Source organism: Petromyzon marinus, chromosome 23 (genome assembly GCF_048934315.1).
Source record: "Petromyzon marinus isolate PM22_M1 ecotype Great Lakes invasive population chromosome 23, UKy_Petmar_22M1.pri1.0, whole genome shotgun sequence".
In the NCBI taxonomy this organism is placed as follows: domain Eukaryota; kingdom Metazoa; phylum Chordata; class Hyperoartia; order Petromyzontiformes; family Petromyzontidae; genus Petromyzon; species Petromyzon marinus.
Window position 1 is genome coordinate 2,278,773 of NC_133689.1, and position 26,453 is coordinate 2,305,225.

At 52.4% G+C, this 26,453-nt stretch overlaps 1 protein-coding gene across 1 annotated transcript; it reads left to right on the forward strand.

Annotated features, from left to right (window-relative positions):
* Positions 1-1,651: 1,651 nt before the first annotated feature.
* LOC116945166 (syntaphilin-like) lies at positions 1,652-25,193 on the forward strand. The gene is made up of 7 exons (XM_032959376.2): positions 1,652-2,187; positions 5,415-5,634; positions 12,495-12,788; positions 14,297-14,606; positions 15,414-15,653; positions 15,767-15,916; positions 16,333-25,193. Exons 1-7 carry the CDS (start codon positions 2,098-2,100, stop codon positions 17,501-17,503), a joined length of 2,475 nt encoding a protein of 824 aa, XP_032815267.2. The 5' UTR covers positions 1,652-2,097; the 3' UTR covers positions 17,504-25,193.
* The last annotated feature ends 1,260 nt before the right edge of the window (positions 25,194-26,453 follow it).

The following is a 26,453-nucleotide window of genomic DNA, read 5'->3' on the forward strand; positions in this document are numbered from 1 at the left end:
ATGTAATGTCTAAATAGGTGAATTAGTTATATATAAATAAGTGATTGATAGGTGAGTGAATTCATAAATTGATGGTTGAATGAATGAGTAGATTTATATTTGGTGTGTAAATAAATAAGGCCGTTCATGAAATAATTAGTGATTTACTCATTCATAAATTGAACGGGAATGTGGGTGAATGAGTGTATTAATTGGTAAACAGGTTTGTAAATTAATACATTGATTGATTGTGAAAGCATAAGTACATTTAATAATTTAATGAGCCGTTAATGGAATAATCATTTAATGAGTGACTCAATCAGTTGATTGACTATTAAATATGTGTGTAATTGATTACATCAATTGATAACATCAATCACATTCGTAGACGGACGAGGGAATCAATTGAATTAATAGATGGTGTGACCAGATGGTGTGAATGGATGGTAAGAATGGATGGTAATTAATAGATGGTGTAAATGTATGGTATGAATGGATGGTAAGAATGGATGGTAATTAATAGATGGTGTAAATGTATGGTATGAATGGATGGAATGAATCGATGGTATGAGCGCCCTAACCCTTCAGCAAACCTTTTTTGACTCGGCACCACCCAGCCAGTGAAGAGGCTTACGACTCGCCGTTTGATTGCAACTATGACACCATCCCCACCCACAGCCCCATTCAGCCGCCGACCCCCCCCCCCCCCCCCCCCCAGAGGAGATGGCCAAGAGCGGCAGGGAGGTTTTAATTGAGTCACCACTCCGTGAGATCCACACCCGACCGCTCCGCGCAGGGCACGTTCAAGGTGTGTCCGATCAATTAATCAATGGCTTAATTTATGGGATCAGGTGTGTCGCTGCCGAGATTGCGTGTCTCTTTAAAGTGTGGTCGTCTGGGTCACTGTTAAGTTGCGGGGGTGGGGTGAGAGGGGTGGGTGGGGGGTGGATTGTATTATTGTTTATTTGTTAATTTAATATTTGAAGCGTGAGTTTAATTGCCATTGTTTTTATTGACTCGTTCTCTCACACAGGGTGGTGGTGCACAGTTGGCGCCGTGAGTTCCCAATGAAAATTCGCTGGGCTCACGACATGGGAGGCCCATAGCACATTCGCGAGTTAACCGATGTCTGAATTACAATATTGTTCAAAGCATCATCATAATGATTAATTGAAACGTGATGTTCCTATTGCTATTATTATCATGATCACGATCACACTGCTATATATGCTTTGAAATATGCTTCCAATTCGCGAATCAAGCGTGATACTAAGGATAGCCCCTCCTTCTGTCCACGGTCGTCGTGCCGGCCTTTGTTGCTTGCGAGAACCATCCCACTCATTATTTGCGCGCAACCCACGAGCACGGCCCTGACACAGCACGCGGCAGTGGCAACGTCAAGTTCACTTGCACATGTGGCACTCGTACAATGTGTGTCAGTGTGCCAGGGAGCCTCCGCTTACATTTACTCTCGCACGCATTTAGACGACGCACGATGTTCATCTTTTCCGACAATCGCCCCGCCAGCTCACAAGCATCCTTTGTGCCCATATCGTGTATAGTGAGTGCTGCCTTTAAGTGAGATCACGAGCCTGAATGTGTTATCGTGGGTGGGGGGTGGGGTGAGTTGGATGTGGGTGTGGTGAGCGGGGGTGGGATTTGGTATGACAGATTTGAATGTGTTTTATTAGATTGGTGGATGGGGCGATGGTTGGATTGGTGAATTGGTGGTTGGATAGGTGGGTGGGGAGAAGTGTGGTTGAGTGAGTAGATAATTGGGTGAGTGGTTGGGTGAGTGGTTGGCTTGGGTGATTGATTGGATGGGTGAGCTGGTCGTAACAGATTTTACAGGTCTTAATGTATAATCGTGGCTGGGTGGATGGTTGCTTGGCTTGTTGGGTGGAAGGGTGGTTTCGCTGGGTTGATGACTGAGTGGTTGGGTGGTTAGCTGGGTAGATGAGTGTCTCGCTTTGCGGTGGAAGGTAGCTGGGTGGGTGGAGGAGCGGCGGTGTCAGGGAGGGTTGGGGCGGCCGCTGGTTGGCTGTTGACGCATGATACAGCAGCAGCAGGAGCAGCAGCAGCATTAGCAGCGGGCAGCCCTCTGTAGAGCACGTCTCCATGCACGCAGCTGCTGCAGACAACGAGAGGCAACAGCAGCAGCAGACAGATTTCATTTGTAGCGAAATGGGCCCCTTCACGGATATCAAGGTAAGATCCACCCACACATTCTGTCTGCCACAAATAATCCCGTACGCTCATTGATGCAGGCTGTGTCTATCTGCGGCTTTGTCTCTCTGTTATTCTCCGTCTCTGTGTCTTTACTGTCTGGATATCTCTCTCTGTGCCTGCTCTCTCCGGGTATTTCTGCTTCTACGTCTGCACGTGTCCTTTTTCTCTCAGTCATTGTGTGTAGTCTGTCTGTGTGCGTGTGTGTCTCTGTCTCGTTGGCTGTCACCGCCTCTGTCCATCTCTGACCGTGTCTCTGTGTCCTTGTCTGTTTCTCTGTCCACCGCCGCGCGATCTATCCGTGCGCATCACGGAGGCCTGCGGCGGGGGATGATGGTGCAAAGCTGGAACGACGATTCGTGCGGTGCTGTAATGATGTCATGCGCACGCGCGTGTGTGTGTGTGATTTTATGTCGGTGTGACACTCAATATCGCGATGATTTCACGATTGCCTATCGTCATCATCGTTAGCCATGATCGATCCGCTGCTGGATGAAGGCCTCCCCAAGCCGTCGCCATCCATCACGATCCTGCGATGCGACGATCCAACCGGTATCTGCACGCGAACCGATCCCGTCGCTCCATCTCCGCGGAGGACGATATCTTGGGCACGTTCCCTCCTTTGGCTGCCAGTGCTTTGCGTCGTGTTGCTTGTAATCATAACCACAATCGGACAGGTTCAATCCACTGCTGAATTAGCCTCCACCACCACCGAGCCGTAGGCGTCGCTCACGATCTTGCGATGTAACAATCCACCCGGCACCTGGTCACGAGATGATGTCATAGCTCCATCTCCTATGCAAAGGCACGTTCATACATACTGTACACATATGTTTGAAATAAATGATGAGGCTAATTTACAGCCCTCTGTCGATTCACAGAGGACTGTAAAAACCTAACGTGTAGAGAGATTAAAATAAACGTACGTGGTAGAGCGGTGGCGCAGTGGCTAGCACACTTCGCTATCAACCCAGTGACCTGAGATTGATTCCCGGCCACGGCTAACATCAGTGGCGCACGATATCTGAACCGGTCCTTGATCCCCTCGCTTCATCGACTCGCACTGACCACCGTGGTGAAGTATGGTCACACATCTCCTATGGCGGAATAGGGCATTCATCCAGCAATTGATGAGAACAGTTCTTAACATTATTATTAAAGAAACAGACAAACATGACGTTAATTGGTTATTTCGGTAAAGTCACGTAGAAGGGATACAATAAAATAATAAAAAATTAAAACAATAATTATTTTATTGTTTCCCTTCTACGTGACTTTACCGAAAGAGCCAATAATATGAATCCCTGCAGTCACGAAAGCTTTAAATCAAAATGACGTTAATGATCAAGAATACATCATTAACATTTTAGTGCATTTGCATGTGTTGGTGATGTTGTTTGCTGACGATCCTTGGACCGGTTTCGACTTATCTGAGTCATCAGCAGGGTTGGTGCCTTGAAACCAACGCCGCTGGCTTACCAGGCGATATGGGCTTGCTGGTTGTTGCGGGACCCGGTCGGTCTCTGTACTGCGTGCATATTAACAATGACCTACATTAACATTTAAATAATTTGGTGATATTGCGTTGGCAGAGGCGCAAGAAGCACAAACCACAACGACACAAACTCAACCCATCCGTCAATGGTCCTTTCTCAAAAGGGAAAATATGAGGCGACGCTTCGGGCAATGGCCCTTGTTCATGAGACATTATTGAGATGCATGACTTCAATATAAACACTCGTAAATAATTGTCAGGCTCATCATAGCTAGCAGGAACAGGAGTACATCCACCAGCATGTCAATAAACATAAACTCAGGGAATTTTCATAATTTATATAATCATATATAATAATCGTCAACCCATCATCATCACCATGGTCATCAGTAATAGATCATCAGCAGTCGTGCGAGGGCCACTGAAATATTCCTGGAGGCTCGATGCAAAATACCAGAATGAGACCCCGAGTGAGGAGGATTCCTCGGATCTGATGCTCGAGCCAATTGGCTCCACCTGTTCCCCACTCTCCCCCTCCCTCCCCCTTTAACCGTGTGTGTCTGTGTCTGTGATCTCGTGTGTGTCTATGTGATCTCGTGTGTGTCTATGTGATCTCGTGTGTGTGTGTGTGATCTCGTGTGTGTCTGTGTGATCTCGTGTGTGTCTGTGTGATCTCGTGTGTGTCTGTGTGATCTCGTGTGTGTCTGTGTGATCTCGTGTGTGTCTGTGTGATCTCGTGTGTGTCTGTGTGATCTCGTGTGTGTCTGTGTGATCTCGTGTGAGCTCGTGTCTGTGTGATCTCGTGTGAGCTCGTGTCTGTGTGATCTCGTGTGAGCTCGTGTCTGTGTGATCTCGTGTGAGCTCGTGTCTGTGTGATCTCGTGTGAGCTCGTGTCTGTGTCTGTGTGATTTCGTGTGTGTGTCTGTGTGAGCTCGTGTGTGTGTGTGTGTGATCTCGTGTGTCTATTTTTGTGTGAGTGTGTGTGTATGTGTACTAAAAGGTCTCTAAGGTGCAGGTTAGAGTACACGGCAGATAGACAGCGAGTGATGGCTGTTCAGCAGTCTGATGGCCTGATGGTAGAAGCTGTTTCGTAATCTGTTGGTCCGAGTACCGTCTACCAGACGGTAGCAGAGTGAACAGTCCGTGACTTTGAATGGGGGCATCGCGAATACAGCAACTAAGGCGTCATGATCGGCAGCAAGATCATCATCAGCAGAAGCAGCGGTGTCAATCTTAATCATCATATCATATAATCCTCATCGACGGCAGAAACTAAATTATCGTAATCGGCTGAGTAAATGATCATCACTTATGGAATGAATGTCGGTAACTCACCACGGGCCTCGTTAGTGAGGCGCGGAGACTCTGATAGGGATGGGAGATGGTGCCAGGGCTGGGTGGCAGTGGGGGTTGAGGGGGACGGGGGGCGCAGCGTTGGGTCGTGTTTAAATGGGAGGGAGAGGGGACCCAGGGCTCACGTGTTGACACCGCCCCAGGCACGCGCTTCAGGCTAGAGGCGGCCTATTGGACGTCCAGGATAAGTGTCGATTCTTGCGACCGATATCAGCCAGAGAGAACGACAGAGACGCACAGACATGACCCCTCATGGAAGTCTTCGATCCGTGACGCCTACCCCACTAGCCCAACCCCCCCTCCGCTCTCCTTTGCCCCCCCTCCCCCGCCCCCCACCCCCCCCCCACCCAACTACGCCCAGGGCCAGAAGCCCCAGTCGCGATCTTGTGCTGGGTCATCGCGGAGCCGCATACCCCGCCTGGTTTCCCGGCACAGCCCCGACGGTCCTGATGAGGGAGGGGGCACCACCACACCCTCCTCCACCCCGTCCACCCCGGCCACCCCGGCCCAGGTCCCGGGTCTCGCCGGCCCACCCGAGCGCTCGCGGCGCCGAGAGCAACGCAGCGGCTCCTCCCAGTCCGGTGAGCGCCTGAGGCTTCAGCGGTGGCGTAGCTAGTGAGTGTGCAGGCTGTGCAACTGCGCAGATTTCCACGGACTGGAGAGGGTGGGGTGGGGGGCGGGTGCTGGGCTACAAAGAGGAGGAAGGCCCCCCCCCCCTCGTCCTCCCTTCCGTGGGCTCCGGTGACGAATGGGATAGGGGACCACCTTTCATTCCGAGCCCCGAGGGCTCATGCAAACAACCACACCCCTACGTGCACCACCAGGAGGCGTGTAAACTCATCGACACGCATCGCCCGTGCAGAAGGACCGAGTGCCGCCTCGGGAGCGCCGATTAAGAGCCGCCGGAGAGCAGCGGCAGCCTGTCGCCTCCGACGAGACGGAGCAGACCGCGGCACGAGCATGGCGAGGGCAGAGGGCGCCGCGCGCTTCAGCTGGGACTGAGCAGCGCCATGCTCCGAGCCAGCCTCGCTCTGGCTCGCTCACGCTGCTCCCGTGACCGTCGCCTGCCCTCCACGTGGGTGGCGGTCGCTGCAGGGCCACTGCCTGCGGAATGGTTACGCGACTGTCATTTATTTTTTTTGTTTTAAGCTGACGGAAACGAATGCTGGTCCAGGTTCAACGTTGGTACCGCCACCTCAAGGGGGAGAACAGAGGGGGGGGGGGGGGATGGGGGAAGAGAACGGGGGGGGGGGGGGTGGAGGGAACAGGAGGAGGGGGGAGAACAGAGGGGGGGGTGAACAGAGGGGGGGGTGAACAGAGGGGGGGGGAGAACAGAGGGGGGGGAGAACAGAGGGGGGGGAGAACAGAGGGGGGGGAGAACAGAGGGGGGGGAGAACGGGGGGGGGGAGAACAGGGGGGGGGGAGAACAGGGGGGGGGGAGAACAGGGGGGGGGGAGAACAGGGGGGGGGGAGAACAGAGGTGGGGTGGGGGGGAGAACAGAGGGGGTGAAGAAATAAACTCCACAGAGGGATGCAGGCGAGTCGGGAATCGAACCCGGGCGCTTCTTGCCGAATGTTTCCAACTGCGCCAATCTGTCGCCCTTCTAGAAGGGGGAGAGAGCGCCCTCGTTGAGCTGGGTGGAGCCGTTTGTTGTGAGAAGCCGCAGTGACTCACCGAGTCGGAGGGGGAATTGGTTTCACGCGAGGCGGAGGCAGCAGGATGCGCGAGGAGGAGGAGGAGGATCCTGTGTTGTGCTCTGCGCGAGCTCTCCGGGGAGTGGCGCTCAGGGCATCCGAGTTCTTTAACTTTCCACTCTGTCTGAAGCTCCCGTGACAATTTACGTTCAGGGTAAAGGCGCGGCCCCTGCAATTGCTCGCTCGCGCCACTGCTGGCGGAAGGGCCTCCAACGAGAGGGAGCTCTGGAGAGCCCCATCTAGATGGTGTTTTTGGCCTGCTATTCCACACAGGTCAGACGTCTTGGAAGAGGTGGGAGTACGCACAATTCGCCTCGCTCTAGTCCACCACCGCCAGTAGCAGCAGCAGCAGCAGAAAACGCGACCCTGCCGATCGATTAATTGTGGTGGATCGATTTATACTGCTGAGTAGACCGAGGCGGTGGTGCGGGGCGATTCAATAAACTTGTCCCATTGTTTCACCTGCCGCCCCGAGAGATCTGATCGAGCCGGCTACCTCTGGATTGCAATTCGAGTGTGCTCATCATTATACCTGGACAGCTGCCAGGTTTTTTACGTGACCTTTTACTATACGCAGAAAAGCCTCCCTGAGTTCCGAGACTATTTTTAAGGAAGGTCCCGCTACATTAGAATTACATTTTTACATTTAAATTATTTTCAAGCCCCACGGCATAAGGTGAAGTCTCCAACTCCTATCCACTATCTCTCCAGCCTCTCTGCTCGTGTGCTATGAAGGCCGTTGCCCGAAACGTCGCCTATAATATATGTTATTGATGGACGTGTTGAGTTTGTTATTTGTGCACCACTGCAAACGCACGGAACTTATTACAAGCACTGAATGTGTGGTTGTTAAAATTGCAGTATGATTTCTAACACGGTAGCAGTCTTCCTGCTGATCGTGGTGTCATGGGCATGGAGCGGTCCCGAGGTGCCAAGCAAGCGACACTATGGACAGGCGACCTGAGTTCCATCCCAGGCCACCTCTAATATCAGTAGCGGATGCTACGTGAACAAGGTCCCAGCCTTCAGCAAGCAAGCCGCATGAGGATTGAAGTGCCGTAGGGGTTGCTTGACCATACTTCACCACGCTGGTCAGTGCGTGTTGGCGTGGAGCGTAGACGCGGGAGCATAGAAGTACAAACATATTTTACTCCGCTGCCCTCTGCTGTCCACAACGTAGCCCTTGTCAGCACGTGCGCGGTGGTCGTCCATTCCAAGCGCTACTGTCCAGGCTGAGCGCCACTTAGCTTCCGAGATGTGATGATCTGCTCATGGGACTAAAGGGACTGAATGAATAGAGACGCTAATATTAACCCGTCCCTGTGAGGCAGCTGCCAGGCAGTGTTTGTGGAGACGCTGAATCCATATCATTAATATTTCATCGTCGTTAAATATTAAAGGCTCTCGAAATCAGTGCTGTTTGAAAGTTAATATCCACGCCTGCTGTAATTCATTATTAACCACGGCAACCAATTCCTGATTATTTTGAATTATGATTTATATTTATCCAAGCAGTGCGAAAGTATAGGGTTGCTGGCATTTGATCTCAAGTGGGTGGGAAGGATGAATATTCGCGGCAAGACATAATTAGTCAAGGCATACAGAGGTCCGGAAGGGCACGTGGCAGCTCCGTGCTGTAGATGTGAGTATTCTAAAAAAATATATATTGCGCTGGATTGGACACGTGCACATGGTGGAGGGGAACAGAGTAAGCAATTATACATGTTGTGGGTTTACTCTCCAACACACCGGTGTGCTGAACTCGTAACTAATTGGCACGCTTTGTTTACGTGACAAACCTTACCAATTGGCTGGTTGTGTCCGGTGGTGGCGAGTTTGATGACACGTTTATATTTACGCGATCTAAACCACCCCCCCCCCCCCCCCACAAAAAAACAACCCTCGATTATATGGTAAGCAACTTGGAGGTTGGGAAGAGAACGTCGTATGCGAGTGTTGTATATCTGATTGGACAGAAACGGTTGCACTGTGAGGGACACATGGGTGCAGATTTGGGGTTGAGGGCCGGTGACCGAGACCCGACGTTGCAGTTTTAACATCTGAACACAACTGTATTGTTGCCAGAAAAAAGGGGAAAACCTCTCCCATGATGTAGCTACTCACCCCGAGCTCTCATTGTCCTGATCGTGGCATTGTCTTTGTGCTGTTCGCCTTTTGGCGTCCTCTGGTCTAACGCTGTTTAAGACGAGGCTGTAAAGAAAGCTGTCTCTGGTGTGGACCAATCAGTTTCAAAGACAATGCATATACTGTCAGAGCATGTTTTTTTGTTTGCATGTTCACCACAAGTATATGTGCTTAATGCAGACATGATTCCTTGCAAAAGGTTTCAGTTTGGTGTTTTAACGTCTGAACACAGCTGTTTTGTTGCCAAAAAAGGGAAAAATCGATTCTTATATTTTGACACTGGCAAAGGAGGTCCCATGGGGAGGAGAAGACCTCGGGGCAGATGGTGGGAGACGGTCAGGGCAGGTCTTGGAGGTCGCCGCTTGCCTCTTGTGCAACATCCAGTACCGGATTATCCCAGTAGCACAAGTAGCTACATATGCTACGGGCCCCGCACTTTCAAGGGCCCCGCGCTAATACTTTCAACCTATCAATTCCGGTTCGGTGATTTTGCACTTGCTCTTACTATAGTACTATGCCGCCTTCAACTTTTATGAACGACTGGGTGTTTAAGGTTAGCGATCTGTCGTATTATCTGGCTGTATAGCACAAGGCCGTAATTATAATGTATATTGGGGGGGACACATTCCCCCCCAATATTCAAATATGCTTAAAATGTCCCTCCTAATATATTGCTATCAAATAGATTTCTGTATATATGATTGTGGTTATGGTTGTACTTTATTAATCCCTAATCTCTGCCATTACATACAATGAAACAAGGACAGGTAAAAAAGAAAAAAACAGCCATGTAATACAATACACTATTAGACATTATTGTAAAAATTAAAAAGTCCATCCTATGTGTTAGTGATTTTTTTATATTTTAGGCAGGAAATGGTAGGAAATTCGTTTTCAAATTTATATTTTTTTCTGGGGGGAGACCCCCAGACCCCCTGGAACATTTGGTCCCCCCCCAATGTTGACTCCATGGCTACGGCCTTGGTATAGCAAATGAAACAATACAATAAATTTGACTATGCAAAGAAAACATTTGTGTTTTTATATTTACGTGTTTTTTATTTTTTATTTAGGGCCCCTTTATAACATATGCTACAGGCCCCGCACTAGCTTCATCCGGCACTGGCAGCAGCTGCGGGAATGTGTCGAGAGTAGAAGCGCTGACAATAAAGTCTGGTGGTGGCATCAACGGCTTTAGCTTTGATGGCGCGTGCATCTTGACGATGTTATATTGTGCTCATTGTCAGCCCGGGTGGCCCGCTCTCACCAGACAGAGCCTTGGACTCGCAGTTGGGGATATGTCCGGCTTCAAATCCCGGTCTGGGTTACACTCAGTTAAACATTCCAACATGGGGTCATTAAAGTGAGTTGGCCTTTAAACAAACAAAACTAATTAAAATATTGTAAACTCAAACTCATCCTTCGCTATCCGTTGGATTTTCACGATTCTGCGTCACTATTTCAAAAACATGAATCGATTACTTACACCAACAACAACAAAAATATTCAAATGTATAACGCCTCTTCTAGTTGCAGGAATCGGGCGAAACAATTGCATGCGACATGCGAATCAATCGATCGTCACAGACAATTGCTTCAACGCGGTCGTAACTTCAGCACCATGGACAGTGCCGCCGCTCCACGCAGTCCACACGGGGTATACACGCCTAACATATTCAGGCGTTATCAACCCGGCTGGATATTGAGTTCGATTCCCGGCCACGGCTAACATCAGTGGTGAGTGATATCTGAACCGCCCCTGGCGCACCCCAACAATAACAGCCATTCGCCACTAAGTGTCGGTGACGTCACCACGGCGCTTGTGCCAGGCTAGGTGCACTTTGAGGTCACATGCAGTGGCTCGCTGGCAGCACGTCATTGGAAATAACCAGGTGCCATGGGTTGACTGCTGTGCCAGGCTAAGTGTAGGAGGAGGTCACGGGACAGACCCAGGTGCCAAGCTTTGACTGACTGAAATGACCGACAGATGCACCGCCTGTGCTCCCTACTCTGCCAACTTGCTACATTTTATCCGCCCGGCACCCTGCCCGTTGTTGTGAGCGTCGCTCCTCTGCCTTCCGCTGTTGTTGGAGGGCGACTGCCTCCAACTACCCTGTAGCGTAATTCACCCCCTTCGTGATCCATACTGTCCAGCGTTGGTGAAGTATGTTAAAAGGACCCCCACTGCCGTAGACACGTGCGTGAGGAGTAGGCCTTCATCCAGCAGTGGATTGGCAATTCACTCGGTAAGCGGCCGATGTCGTCATGCCACCAAGCTACGCTGAGGTTGAGCCTGGATAGCGCTTGGATGAGCGAATACCGTGCACACCAGATTGCGATAAGTTGTGTGGCTACGTGGTGGACAGCAGCGGGCAATGGAGAAAACATTTATTGTTGCATTTTCTATGTTTCTGGCCTTCGCTTACCCGCACTTTTCATCTTGGTGAAGTATGCTCAAATATCCCAGCACAACCCGTGCGGCGTGGAGAGTTCCTCATCCAGCAGTAGACTGGCAACAGGGCTGTACATCCAATAGGGCTGCAGATCCACATGGGTATCTACATACACATGGGTATCTACATCCAATAGGGCTGTACATTCAATAGGGCTGTACATCCAATAGGGCTGTACATTTAAAAGGGCTGTACAATCAGTAGGGCTGCACATTCAACAGGGCTGCACATTCAACAGGGCTGTACATCAACAGGGCTGTACATCAACAGGGCTGTACATCAACAGGGCTGTACATCAACAGGGCTGTACATCAACACAGTGGCCAGAGTTAAACCCAACACCAACTGACGAATAACAGCCCCCGGGAGAGCAAAGAACAGCCGCCTTAAACGCAAAGCCACATAAGACAGCTTACAGCCACGATTTAAATGAACTAATTAATTTAAAATCAATTAAAACTACGTCTCAACTTATAACCCAGACATGTGATTTATTTTGTATTGATTGTTATTAAAATCGTGAGAGACGGTGACGGCGTGGGTAGACAGTGGCTGGTAATTATAATAAAACAAGTGTGTTGAGGTAATGTGTAAGTACACGCCGTCGCTTCGAAGACGTCTTGGCCAGTGTGGATGAACAGGCCAAAGTACCCTCCTGTGCTAGAGGGCTCTTCGTGGCTCCCTCTCGGGTAGTCACGCGATCGATCAATGTACCTGCTACTAAATCACCAGCGCAAATAGAAAACGGTTCCGATTACGATGGTTGTCGTCGGTAACACGAGCGAATGAAAGGCGCCGCGCACCTTCGCCTTTGTTTACCAAGCCTCGTTCGCCAATGAAGCCAGCAATCCAGACCGGATTTTCCAGCCACCCCAGTTGTGCGCCAGCGCGCTAGCGCGCATGTGGTTTCCTTTTGGCCGGGCAGCGTGGCTCATCCTGTTTGTGTTCATCACATCCCCGCCCGTGCTCGGTGTCGCCTTTTGTTTTCCCGGAGTGTTACTGGGAAAACTCGCGATCGCCTTGGCTAGAATCGGCCGCGATGAGACGTCGCGACGGGCGCAGTGATCGCCGCGGCTCGTTCGCGACGCGACGCGACGTCGTCGTCATCAGCAGCAGCAGCAGCGTGCGTGCCCGACCGATGCGCGCAGGTGGCGGCGGGGGCGGCGGTGGTGATGAGGATGACGAGGGCGATGACACCGACTGCAGCAGCAGCCACATTTGGTCGCCCGCGCAGTCCAATTCCAGCAGCCTCCTGACGCTGCATGGAGACAGGAGTAGTGGTGGTGGTGGTTGTGGAGGAGATGGTGGTGCAGCAGCAGCAACAGCAGTGGAACCATCAGCCCAGCAGAAACGACCCCGAGACTTGTCCGGGCAGATCACGAGTGGAGCAGTACGGAGATTCGGCTCGGGGAGAGACCCCGTGTCACGACCACAGCCCACAGGTCGGTGAATAATGCAACATGGTTCACTCATTCGGTATATGAACAGGTTTCAGCATTCGACTTTATATCCTATTCCTCTCACATTGATTGACTCGCGGCCCCATCATCCTCTACGCGGCCGCTAAAGTGAGCGCCACCTTGCGGGGAAGTCAGCAGCGGTTGTCTTATGCACGGACTCGCCTCTCGGCAAGCGAATGTGGAATTTCCATCACTGGCTCTGCAGGGCTGTAGACGCGAGAGGAACACCGATGCCTCGAATGGCTCATTTGAGAAATAACTCTCATTGATCTACAATGGATCAATAATGTAACGCTCTCCCCGTGTAAGATATGGGAGCCATCGATTTCACAATATTAGAAATCGAAGGGACATCTATAAGTCGATCACCGTGTGTTGTATTGTTACGGGTAACTGGTGGATGGATTTTACCAAATTCTATTGGATTGGGGTGGAGGAGGAGGGGGTGGGGGGAAGTGATTAAGGGGAGGGGTGTGGGGGGGGGGAAATGGGGGGTTAGATTTAAGTGAACTCCTATGGTGTAATATATATATTTAGAATCTTGGAGTGATGATAAAATGTTATTTATGTTCCACTTGTGTTGCTATTGGCCTAATGATGGCATGAGATGAAGCCGTTCACATTCGCAGTTCTCACGGTAAGCAGTGCATCACAGTGTGCCGGAGAACGGCTCCGCTGGACTAAATCACGGAACGGTGGCTGAGGTTGCTTGCGTCTCACCCCGCACCACAGGCGTTGGTTCGGCCATTCTCAGGCGCCCTGCTAAGTCAAACCGAATTGTATTATCCTCCGAGTAAGAATAGAGCACATGTAAACGGAAAACGAAATGCATCACGATGCCTTGTGTGTCGTAGACATTAGAGATGGGACAGGTACCAGGTTCATTTACGGGCGGCTGTGACCCGGATTTGAACCCCTGGATATCGGCGTTTCCCAACCGACTGGGCACTCCGGAATGGCCATTGTGAGACCCCCCCCCTTTCCCCGAGGTACTGGAGAACCCCCCCTGTGAGACACTGAGCCGCACATTTCTCCTCCATCCCCCCCACGCCGCCGTCTCCTGCTCGAGCTCTAGAATTGATGCCCAATTAAGTGGCGCAGCCCCTGTCCCGTGGGTGCAGTGAACGCCAAATCGAGGAGGAGGGTGGTGAGCAGGGGCGGCACGAGCTGGGCGTGGGCCCGCGCCCGTGTCACTGTCTAACCATGCCCCTGTGTGTTGTCCGTGTGTCTCAATGTCCTTGTGTCTCCGTGTGTCTCAATGTCCACGTGTCCTTGTGTCTCCGTGTGTCTCAATGTCCACGTGTCCTTGTGTCTCCGTGTGTCTCAATGTCCACGCGTCCATGTGTTTCCGTGTCACTGTACCTAATCCTATTCTCCTGTGTCCCCCCTACCCCCGTGCGTTCCTGTGTCTCCATATTTCGTTTGTTCCATCCATTTGTGCCCTCGCGCGTCCATCTTCCCACGACTGTGTCCACGTCTCCGCGTCTCAGGCTGCGAGGCGGACATCAGCTCGTCGGGCAGCACCAACAGCGCGTCGTGCATGTCCCTGTCGGAGCATGGGGCTCGAGGGGCTCGCATCACAGGGGCCCAGTCACTGAGAACCCCGTCCCCTTGTCGGGGTCTCGCGGAGACCCCTGCGCTAACCCGGCCCAGCCCTGGCCGTGTTCCCCCTCCTCTTCCTTCTCCTTCTGGCCTCATCGCGAGTTCAGTCGCCGGCTCCGCGAGCGCCCGGCCCAGCGCGCTGCCTCTGCTCCTCCCCTTGCGCTGCGCGGCGCCTCACAGCCTCGCGCTCGGCCCACGGTGAGGACGGGGAGAGGGACCCCGGGGGGGGGAGAGGGACCCCGGGGGGGGGAGAGGGACCCCGGGGGGGGGAGAGGGACCCCGGGGGGGGGGAGAGGGACCCCGGGGGGGGGGAGGGACTCCGGGGGGGGGGGTGGAGGATGGTGTCGTGGTCCAGGTTGAGTTTGAGCGCCTGACATATGCTCCATGAGAAATTAAACCCTTGATAATTTACATTTATGGATTCTTCTTCTTTCGTATGACCGATGTAGATGCAGAGTAAAGACTACAATTTCACATTCAGGTGGTCAAGCCAGATAACCGAGTCAGGAGCAGTGGCGTGTATAGTTTCTGCACTGAGACGGCCAGAGAGAGAGTCAGACGGATGGGCAGATGCAGACTCCTCTGTTTCGAGGTCTCTGGCCCGAAGACCAGGACCCAGTAACCGGCAAATGTTCGGGATCCACCCTCGATTCCGAGTCAGTTTTGCAACGAACTGAAAGCAGTGTTGTTATGATCACACGCAGAGCTCGCTGTGCGTGATAAGCGCGGCGCATTCGTGATGGATTTAATTCATAAGAGTGACTGATAACAAATGTTCAGACTTGCTAAAAGAGGCAGATTGTAGCTGTATGTAAAATAAATTAACACGAGTCAGAAAGAGCGAGACGGGGAGATCGGAAGAGATGTAGAGACTGAAGGCGACACGATCACGAATTAATTCAGACAGCAAACCCCACCCACACCGTGCCTCCCACACTCACCGTGCCCCCCACACCGTGCCTCCCACACTCACCGTGCCCCCCATCCCCCATGGTCCCCCCGCAGTTCTCCGGCCAAGCCCCTGCCCAGTCCCACCACGGGCTCCCCCCGGGATGGTCCCATACCTCTGCTGACCCTGCTGACGGAGACAACGGTGGGGTCTGCGGACCCCAAAACGGGGGGTCTGGTTTCACCCCCTGGGCCCCCGACAAGGGGCTCTGGTCTCTTGGCGCTGTCTCCGGCCAGCAGCAGCAGCAGCAGCTCCAGCCTGAACCGCGTGGGCGACGCGTCCAGCCCGCCGGCCAGGTGTGTGGGTTACGGGTGGGGAACTCGGCCAATCATCATAATGGAGTCGGTAAAATAGATACTGTTTTGTCGGTGGCGTTACCCCCCTTGCGTAACCCGCTGTGCGCGTGCAGGAGGTGGCGGTACCCCTCGTCCTCCGAGGGCCACGGGGCCCGCTCCACCATCCCGGAGCAGCACCTCACCCCGCTGCAGCAGCAGCGCGACGTCACCATCCGCCACCTTCGGGCCCGGCTCCGTGACAGCGAGGGCCTCCTGGGGCACAGGTGGCTGGGGGGGGGCATGTGGCACAGGTGGGGTACATCTGGGGCATGGGATATTCAACTGATTGAAAAATGTTCTCAAGTATGATCAGAGAGTCGTGAGTTGTGGGACATGGAGGCGTGCATTACTACAGATCGATGCTTTCCTTCACGTGTGAGAAAACGGGAATTCCCAGAGAAATCTCTGCACACATTACACCGGGGGATGGTAACACCCGGCGCTCCAGGTGGTGCTGCTTCTGATGTTCCCGCTTCTACTTTTGGTTGTGCTGCTGCTGCTGCTGCCGTTGCTGCTGCTGCTTGCCCTGTTCTACCGCCGCTACTGCGCCTGCTGTATATTCTGCTGCGAGTGTTCTACCGCTGCTCGAACCATCATCTCCTCCTCCCCCCATCACCACCCACCCACCCACCTGGCACAGGGAGCGGGAGGTGCAGGAGCTCAAGTCCCAGCTGGAGCGCATGCGCGAGGACTGGGTGGAGGAGGAGTGCCACCGCGTGGAGGCGCAGCTGGCGCTCAAAGAGGCGCGCCGCGAGATCCGGCAGCTGCGGGAGGCGGTGGACGTCATGGAGGTGAGCCTGCACGAGAAGGACCAGGGCCTCCAGAAGTACTTCGCCGACATCGGTCTCCAGAACCGCAAGCTGGAGGCGCTGCTGCACAGCATGGAGGTGGCGCAGGGCGGCGCCCGCCAGGACGGGGCCGACGGCGGCGATCACGATGCGGCGCACAGCCCGGTCTCCCGCGGCGACGACCTGGGCTTCGCCGACGAATCGCTCACCGCCGAGACGACCGAGTCGCTCGGCCGAGCGGGAGGGGCGGGAGTGGGAGCAGACGGCGGAGACGGAGGAGGAACACGGGGGGCGGCGGCGGCGACGGACATCGCAGCTCCGCGGATCGCCGTGGCCGCAGCCGCCGGTGTCCTGCGGCGGGGAGTGGCGCGCGGCTCTCTCGGCCTGGAGGTGTCGCTGCTGGAGGAGAAGATCGGCCGGAGCGATCGACAGCAGGAGGAGCAGGAGGAGGACGTGGGGTTGGGCGTCCTCTCCATCCGGAGCCGTTGCCGCCCGTACAGGAAGTCGCCCACGTCGGCCGAACTCGGCGTCCAGGCCGACATCGTCATCTGCGACACGGGGCCTCCCAGCTCCTCGTCGTCGTCATCATCGTCCGCCGCCACCACCACCGGCGGCGGCGTCTCCTCTACGAGCGACGGCAAACTCGTCGACCTCTCGCAGTCTGACCCGACCACCATCCTCCTGGTCTCGCCCTCGTCGGGCACGGGCCGGCGCCGCTGCCGCTGCGTGCCGCCCCGGAGACGTCTTCTCCTCGGCACAGCGGCCGCCGGCGGCGGCGGCGGCGGCGGCGGCGTCGTGTCGCCGAACAACGACGACGTCGGTGTTCACTTCTGGAGCCGCCACGCCGTGCTGGACTGGGCGGCCGTGGCGGTGCCGCTCGTGCCGACGGTGGCCTGGCTCGTGAGCCGGCACCGCGCCGGCGAGCTCGCTCGCCAGGAGCCGCTCTACAACATCGCGACGGCGCTGCGCGGCTGCTGCCTGCTGGCGCTCTCCCGGCTGAGGGTGGCGCCCCAACAGCTCTAGGCTGCCGGAGTCGGCGGTGTGGCCGCTTGTTGAGGAGGTTCGTGGTGCGAGCCCCCCCTCCCCCCCCTCCCCGCTGGCCCCCACTTGCCCACGCCGGTCGCCCCGGTTAACACCCGCGGGTGTTAACACCCGCGGTGTTAACACCCGCGGTGTTAACACCCGCGGTGTTAACACCCGCGGTGTTAACACCCGCGGTGTTAACACCCGCGGTGTTAACACCCGCGGTGTTAACACCCGCGGGTGTTAACACCGCGGTGTTAATACCGCGGTGTATATACCGCGGTGTTAACACTACAGTGTAAATACCGCGGTGTTAATACCGCGGTGTGAACCACGCAATACCACGACCCGCCGTCCGCTTTGCAGCGGAAGTGAAAGATCCCGTGACGTCACGGTCCATATTTGCCAACTGTTAAGAGACAAAAACGAATAAATAACTTTATTGGACTCGACAATGTAACAAACTTAGCCCCCTACTGGCAGACAGCGCCCACGTGCAGGCCGGAGCTGCGTTCACCTCGTGCCGCACAGGGACAGCTATCAGCAGGGGGGTCCCCGACGTTACGGTCTGACGATTCGCTCCACGTGCTGGGAGCGTCTTCGGAACTGGGAGCGAAACGTCGGACATCGAAAGCTATACGTGGTCTAACCCAAAAGAAGATACTTAAACCCCTCCCCCCACCCTCCTCCTATCCCCCTGCCCCGCACCGTCCCCATCGCCACAACTAAATATCCGTATAGACAGAGGGGACGTGTCTCTCCTGGTGCTCCCGAGCATCTCCAGCATCCCAGAATCGTGACGAAGTGGGACAGTGGTGGCACAGTGGTGAGTGCACTGGGAACCTGGCCTCCTCCCGACTTTGCCACCTGGCCATGACTAAACTCGTCAAACTAAATCACGTAAATCGTGTCTGTCACATGGCGGTCAAGGGCCCCCTCGGCTACAACGCTTCTATTTAAGATATCCCAGATTTAGGTGCATTTGGAAACGTGTCGTGATTTCATTCGCCCCAACCCCCCCCCCCCCCCCCCCCCTTGAAGCCAGTTTTATAGCTCCACTCCCAACGAGGTATCTTGGTGGCAGGCCTCTAGTGTGGTGGCCTGCGAGGTCCCTGCGTGTCCCCGGTGTGTGACTGTCTTTGTTGTGGGTTGCAGCCTGAAAATGTACGACCGCCCTTGTAATAAGTAACAGGCATAGGTTGAAGCGATCCATGCAGGGCAACCAAACGTCCTGGTTCGACCGGCACAGTCCCGGTGGTCTCGGGGATGCTGTGGTCCCGGAATCCTCGAAGGTTTTCGTGAAAATCGGGATTTTGTCGCTGGGTTTTAAATGTTACCTGAGCAAGTGGGCTGAGCTGCCAGAGCAGTGGGCGGGGCTACCTGAGTCGTGGGCGGGACTACCTAAGTCGTGGGCGGAACTACCTGAGTCGTGGGCGGAGGCTCCTGAACAGTGGGCAAAACGTCGGAGAGATGGAGGAAGCCCCCACTCCGTGTTGGCGGTACTGGTGAATATGTGGGCGTGGTTATGTAAAAGTAGGCGGGGCTGAAGTATAGGGAGGCTGGGGCTGCCAGTTTGCCGTCATTTCTGGTTGAGCTTCCCATAGACTTGGAAGCTTTTCCTCAACCCCATACACTCCACTCATCCCCTTCCCCTCCTCATCCCTCCCATCACACCCTGACCCCCCAACTTTTTCCACACCACCCCCTTTGGCCAGCGATTCGATGAAGTGTCACGATTCAGGCTCGTGGTTCGAAACCAGAATTAATTATTTTTCTAATTTCTGTATTTTCTCAAATCGTGCAGTACTGCTTGCCGTTTCGTTCAATCTATCGGTCTCATTGTAACAGCATATCATTTGCATATCGTTTGTTCACTTCGTGAGTAATCATTTCTGATGGTCACGACTTGAAGGCATGTTACCATAAGCATCAGAATCGAAGTTGATGCACAATGCAATGCCTAACATGAAATAATATTTCAGCCCATCAGCCAGTTGGCCTGCTCGGTCAATATTTTCCAGCTACATTCATTAAAGCGGGCAAACTTTGAACCGGGTTTCACTTTCCAAGCCTCACGAGCAGCGATTTGCCACCAACACGCCGTGTCACAATGTTGCTGTACTGCACTGCACGGGACCCCACTGCGTTCGTGGATGGCTCTTGCCTACAACGCAGGATAGCCCAGAGACAAGTTCTGAACGGGCCCCACCCCCTGCTGACGATGCTTGCACAACTTGCAAACCCGTACACAATCCCATGATGCATTTGCCAACTTAAACTAACGCCTGTTGGAAAACCTCTGGTGCGTTTGTCTCGTGGGCTTGACGAACAAAAAAAATGTGTTCGAGGGTGAATGAAATAATCCGTGTCTATTAAAATTGTAACCCCTCCCCCCCCTCTGTCAATCCACTGCTGGATGACGGCCTTACCTTGTCGGTCACGGGGCTTGGGCGTGAAGTCTGCTCCTTTGCGCTGTTGGCTTTTGGTCCGATATCCCCAAGCGCACATCCTCTCCCTCCTCCTCTTCATCATCTCAGCCGTCTCCTATCGAGTGTTCATCTACACCAGGGCTTGAGCACGGTGTCCCGAATGACGGCCCACACGTGAAATGACACCAAACTTTAGCTGTGTTCTCAGCTACTTAGAAGGCGACAAGAGGTGATCCGAGTGCGCAAAAACAATAAGAAACACGGCTTTTGCCGGGTCAAAATTACCCCCCTCTAGTACCCGATGAGTGCGACCAAGACGCCTGCGATAACCGATGCGTTTCGTTTATGTTGGTCAGCTGTCCTGGATTTTGTTCGCCGGCAGTTGATGTCCCGGTAAATCTGTAACTCTTGCCAAGACGTTTAAAGTCCAGGTGTTTGCCAATTGCACAATGATGTTCATCGCACAGCACTCTAGACAAATGTGTTCACGTGCGAGTCCTCCCCTCTCATCGAGAGCTGCTCCTCCTCTTCCCGTGATGTGTCGCGGTTTTGTTTGCACCTCCTCGGAGGAGGCGGCGGCAACTATAATTGGTGAGGCCTCGTGCCGTTCAAGATGAAGTCGTGGGTCGTATCTGGCTTACGGGGCTTTGCGTTCCCCATCCATGATCTACATCTTGGCCAACCCATCCTCTCCTATCCCCCTCTGCCTTGCAAACTCCCGTACCACCTTCCAAAATAATTCGTAAAATAACAAAAATCCATCCTCTCTTCCAAGCCCCATCGGTGTGCATGCCTACCCCCACCCCCTTTATTCGTACGGCTGTCTTGAAATGCGGTCGTGTCAAGACGCTGTATAGACTGTAACCTGTAAGTGTGAGACCTCGTCTGTGTCGGTGTGAATATTTACGGTTGCTTGCTAACACAATTTGATGAGCCAAATGTGTCGTGTGGATGGCGCGAGACCATTATGAAACCCGAGTCTCCGTGCATGTGGAGGGTGATCGAAACTGTGTGGAAGGAGGGGGTATCAGCAACATGGTGATTCAAAATTATGAAACCCGAGTCTCCGTGCATGTGGAGGGTGATCGAAACTGTGTGGAAGGAGGGGGTATCAGCAACATGGTGATTCAAAATAGATGTAATCATTGAAGAGAAGGTTGTGGATTGGTTGGACACGTGTGTGCAGGATGTGGAATGGCCGGTTACAGAGACGGACGTTCGATTGGCACCTGAAGGTCTGTGCCCAAGGGAAGAGGACATGGCCCAGTGGTGGTGGTGGTGATGATGATGAGACTGTTAATAGTGGCCCTTGAATTATGCGTCAACTGCGCAACAAAGGGGAAAGACCTGAAGCCCAGACGGAGACAACAACGGTTATAGCAGCCTCTGTAAGGACGTGTCGACTCTGCAACGAGGTGGAGGAGACCGAAACTCGGCTGCAGAAGATGACCTCGATGAGTAGACTGTTGAGTGGACCTTGAAGGTCCGGGTGTCTGCTGTGCAATAGCTGTGGGAACTGGCACAATGAAGGAAACTATGGCGGGGTGTGGTGGCACAAGACGGTATTGCTTGCTACGACTTCTCGGTCTTCATTTAAACTGCATGCCTGAACTCGCCAGGACTGCAACTGCGATCTATGACGATGCACTAAGGTATTTGATACATTTACTGCATGGTTAATGGTGGGAGGGGGGCGCTTTACGTAATCATTTGGGAAAGGGGGGGGGATAGGGGGGAGGTTCGGGGACCTTAATAACCACATGGGCCCTCCTGCTCATGCCCGGTTTTGTCTTTCTCCCAATTATACAATTATATTCCGATTGTAGACCGCTGTGTCCGCTGTATCATGATCGCTGTATCATGAAGCATTGCGTCAACCGGTGTTGGAGAACGACCTTGGAAGATGACATTGCAGAGCTACTTCCGAGGTCCTTTCAAATTGCCTGTTCTGTTCTATTCTTGCGTATGATGGCAATATGTTCTCGAGCTAGATGCCAATGTCGAGGTCGGTCTGATAGCTACGGCGAGAGGGCTTCAGGGGGAGAGTTCGTGTCGTTTTGATGTTCCTCCATTAAAGAAGCACACATTGGAGTGGCTTACTGTGGTCCATAGTGCAACAGTGGTTTGCTGTGGTGCCCCATGGTACTATTATGGGCCAGAGTACAACAATGCTTTACTGTGGTCCATAGTAAACCACTGTCGTCTGTACTTCTCCAAAGGAGGAATTTCCCGTTATCCACACGAGGTGGTGGTTCACTCTCTCGCACGTCGTGCTGTCGAGGCGTTCCTTGATGGTAGTCAAGACTAATATTTTATATTCATTCATCCAAGCTGGAATTTTGCCAAATGTAAGTGATGAATCAAATTTAATTAGTTTTTTTGTGTATGTGTGTGTGCTTGGTCAATGGTGAGCAGGTTGAGACCATTAACAAAGGTAACCAGCTAAAAACCACAAACTCGGTATGCGAGTCTACGGGTCTTTCTGTGAGTCTACGGGTCTCTCTGTGAGTCATTGAGTCCACAGGCGACTGAAATCTGGATTTGAAGCCAGCTTCTCAGCAGGGCCGGCCCAATGTCTCTGACACGGCCATTCTGAACCCGCCCCGAGCCACTGGGCCACCTCTGATCGTGACCCGTGGACGACCTCAGTCACGGAGGTCGTCGCCCAGGCTGTGACATCCTCGTTCATATCGCCCTTACCTGGAAAACAACCGGAACGCCCTTGGCGTTGGGAATCTTTGTTTCATTATCATGAATGCGTTCAAAGTTACATTCGTGTCACGGAATGTGTTTACAAAAAGGCACAGCCTTTAAAAATTATGTATTTGGTGTATTTTTTATATTTATTTAATTTATTTGAGTTGTGACCAGAAATTGTCGTCTGGGTCTTTAATTTGTGACCCCGTGGGGTCAAGTGAAGTGGAATGGAGCTGGGTCTCCCGAGACCGTCATGAGCCATCAACCATAGTCAGATCACCACCATCTCAAATAATTGGAAAATATCAGCATCATCATATCATTACCAACTATCATCACATTTCAAGCTTCACCTGTCCACCATTCATAACTACCAATCACAACTGTCACCATCACTGATAATTATATACAAATCACCACAAATCATTATTAAATATCAGCATCATCATATCATTACCAACTATCATCACATTTCAAGCTTCACCTGTCCACCATTCATAACTACCAATCACAACTGTAACCATCACTGATAAGTATATACAAATCACCACAAATCATTATTAAATATCAGCATCATCATATCATTACCAACTATCATCACATTTCAAGCTTCACCTGTCCACCATTCATAACTACCAATCACAACTGTCACCATCACTGATAATTATATACAAATCACCACAAATCATTATTAAATATCAGCATCATCATATCATTACCAACTATCATCACATTTCAAGCTTCACCTGTCCACCATTCATAACTACCAATCACAACTGTAACCATCACTGATAATTATATACAAATCACCACAAATCATTATTAAATATCAGCATCATCATATCATTACCAACTATCATCACATTTCAAGCTTCACCTGTCCACCATTCATAACTACCAATCACAACTGTCACCATCACTGATAATTATATACAAATCACCACAAATCATTATTAAATATCAGCATCATCATATCATTACCAACTATCATCACATTTCAAGCTTCACCTGTCCACCATTCATAACTACCAATCACAACTGTAACCATCACTGATAATTATATACAAATCACCACAAATCATTATTAAATATCAGCATCATCAGTGGCATAATCACAAATTACCAAATGTCTGCATAATCATCAACATTGGCATCACCAACGATCATCGGCATAGAATCGTCGTCACCCACAAATCCTGATCACCCACTCTTCATTCTGATGAACACATCACCAAATGTCATCATCACCAGCACCACCACCATCTTTGTGGGTCAATAAAACAAGTAGGGCCCCTCCGCTTTGCAGAAAGTTGACCAACTTTGCGGTTGTACTGTGGATATATTGACCCCCGTCCATGGGAACGTGGAATTGCACCACGGAGCTCGGAGCCTGCCACCTCGTTTGACGGTGTGGGGGCTGGCTGTAGGTGTTCACGCCGTGTCGTGCCGTGGCATTTTGTCTGTGTTCAGTAGCATCTGGTCTTGACTGTGTGGGCCCTTGCGATATAACCCTGAGCTCATTGATGCCTGCCAGTCGCTCATTCATTTGCTCGCGCCTCGATGATTTACTTTGTAACGATAGCAACAAAAACGGACGATACAATACGCAGCACATCGTGGCATACCCGACTGGCTGGGCACGGATTTGCTGCTTTTGTACGTGTACGTATGTTGAACTTCTTTCACGCACCGCACGTTCGGCGAAATTAGGCGAAAACAATGGAACACGCGAGCACCTGTAGGACATGTGATGTTCGCACGAAAAAAGGGTGACGGACATGAGAACTCCTTCGAACACACAGGGCGATGCTTCGCCGTTGCTTTAACGAGTGCGCGAATGCACGCGAGGTGTAAGGGCGCAAGTCCGCGTGTGAACGAACACCGAAGGCACGCGACTGCTGTAGACCGCGTGCGGCACTGCACCAACGGCCGGTTAAGTGGTGCGGTCGGATATGCGACGTGCCCCTTTAACAAAAAGCGTACACGGTTAACTCTCGATTATTTACCCAGGTTTGCGGATCTAAGCGTGCCTCGCGGGTAGAAAACAAATGAACGAGTGGAATATCCTCACGCTACTCTCCCAACCCCCCCCACCCACCCAACGACGGTCAGGGAGTCGGTGCCCACGTCGAGTGGCAACACGTGGGCAGGTAAAAAACAAAATCTCCCGATTTACGTTTAAGAAACACGACGGTGGGACTCTCGTCCCGGTCTCTCGAGTCCCCACCAGGTTCAACAACATTAAACTTGAACTATAGGTGGCGGATCTTATTACGCAATTATGTTCTTGTAGGCTAATTTTACACACGTGGTGTTATTATTACACGTGCGTCTTGTTTCAAACTGCCCAACCCCCTATCCCCCCCCACCCTCCTCCTCACCTGACCCCAAATAATCGAGAGTTTACTCGTTTATTTTGCTCGTGTCTGCATTATTTTGTGACCGGAAAATAAAAAAGCAACAAAATATAAAACAATCGATGTGGACCGATTAAAAAAAAAGATTCAAACACCAATCAGAACGCGCAACGATCAAGAATAAAAATCATGTACGGCCTTCTGTGATGCATCTCGAGACGCCTTTGTATTCCGGATACCTGTCAACCCCTTATCAGTGCCCTACATGATTACAGACCAATTAAGATCTTATTGGTCACCCCGTGCCCTTATAAATCTCAACGTTCATCCTGCAAAGTCCCATCACAAGGGAGAAACACAAACAAATGGGCTAAACAAATTTGTGCCCGCATTGAATCGGCAGCACGTCCGTACGGACCGGGTAAACCCCGTACGGGTTGACAGGTATGCAGTCGTGAAGGTATTTCTTGGTGGTGTATTCAGTCCGCAGACCGCTCCGAGGTACGGTTCTCTCCCCCCCCTCCCACCCTTGCTCTGTCCGGACGTCGCCCTTCCTCGTTGAACGTCGTCCAGCATCGCCCGTCTTCCTGTCCGTCTTTCCCCAGATCATATTCCCTCGATCACCTCCTTCAGCTCATTCTCTCTCACTACCACCACCTGCCCACTCGCCTCCTTACACTCATTCTCTCTCACTACCACCACCTGCCCACTCGCCTCCTTCAGCTCATTCCCTCTCACTACCACTTGCCCACTCACCTCCTTCAACTCATTCCCTTTCACTACCACTTGCCCACTCGCCTCCTTCAATTCATTCCCTCTCACTACCACCTGCCCACTCACCTCCTTCAACTCATTCCCTCTCACTACCACTTGCCCACTCACCTCCTTCAACTCATTCCCTTTCACTACCATCACCTGCCCACTCACCTCCTTCAGCTCATTCCTTCTCACTACCACCACTTGCCCACTCGCCTCCTTCAACTCATTCCCTCTACCACCTGCCCACTCACCTGCTTCAACTCATTCCCTCTCACTACCACCACCTGCCCACTCACCTCCTTCAACTCATTCCCTCACTACCACCTACCCACTCGCCTCCTTCAACTCATTCCCTCTCACTACCACCTGCCCACTCACCTCCTTCAACTCATTCCCTTTCACTACCATCACCTGACCACTCACCTCCTTCAGCTCATTCCTTCTCACTACCACCACTTGCCCACTCGCCTCCTTCAACTCATTCCCTCTCACTACCACTTGCCCACTCACCTCCTTCAACTCATTCCCTTTCACTACCATCACCTGCCCACTCACCTTCTTCAGCTAATTCCTTCTCACTACCACCACTTGCCCACTCGCCTCCTTCAACTCATTTCCTCTCACTACCACCTGCCCACTCACCTCCTTCAACTCATTCCCTCTCACTACCACCACCTGCCCACTCACCTCCTTCAACTCATTCCCTCA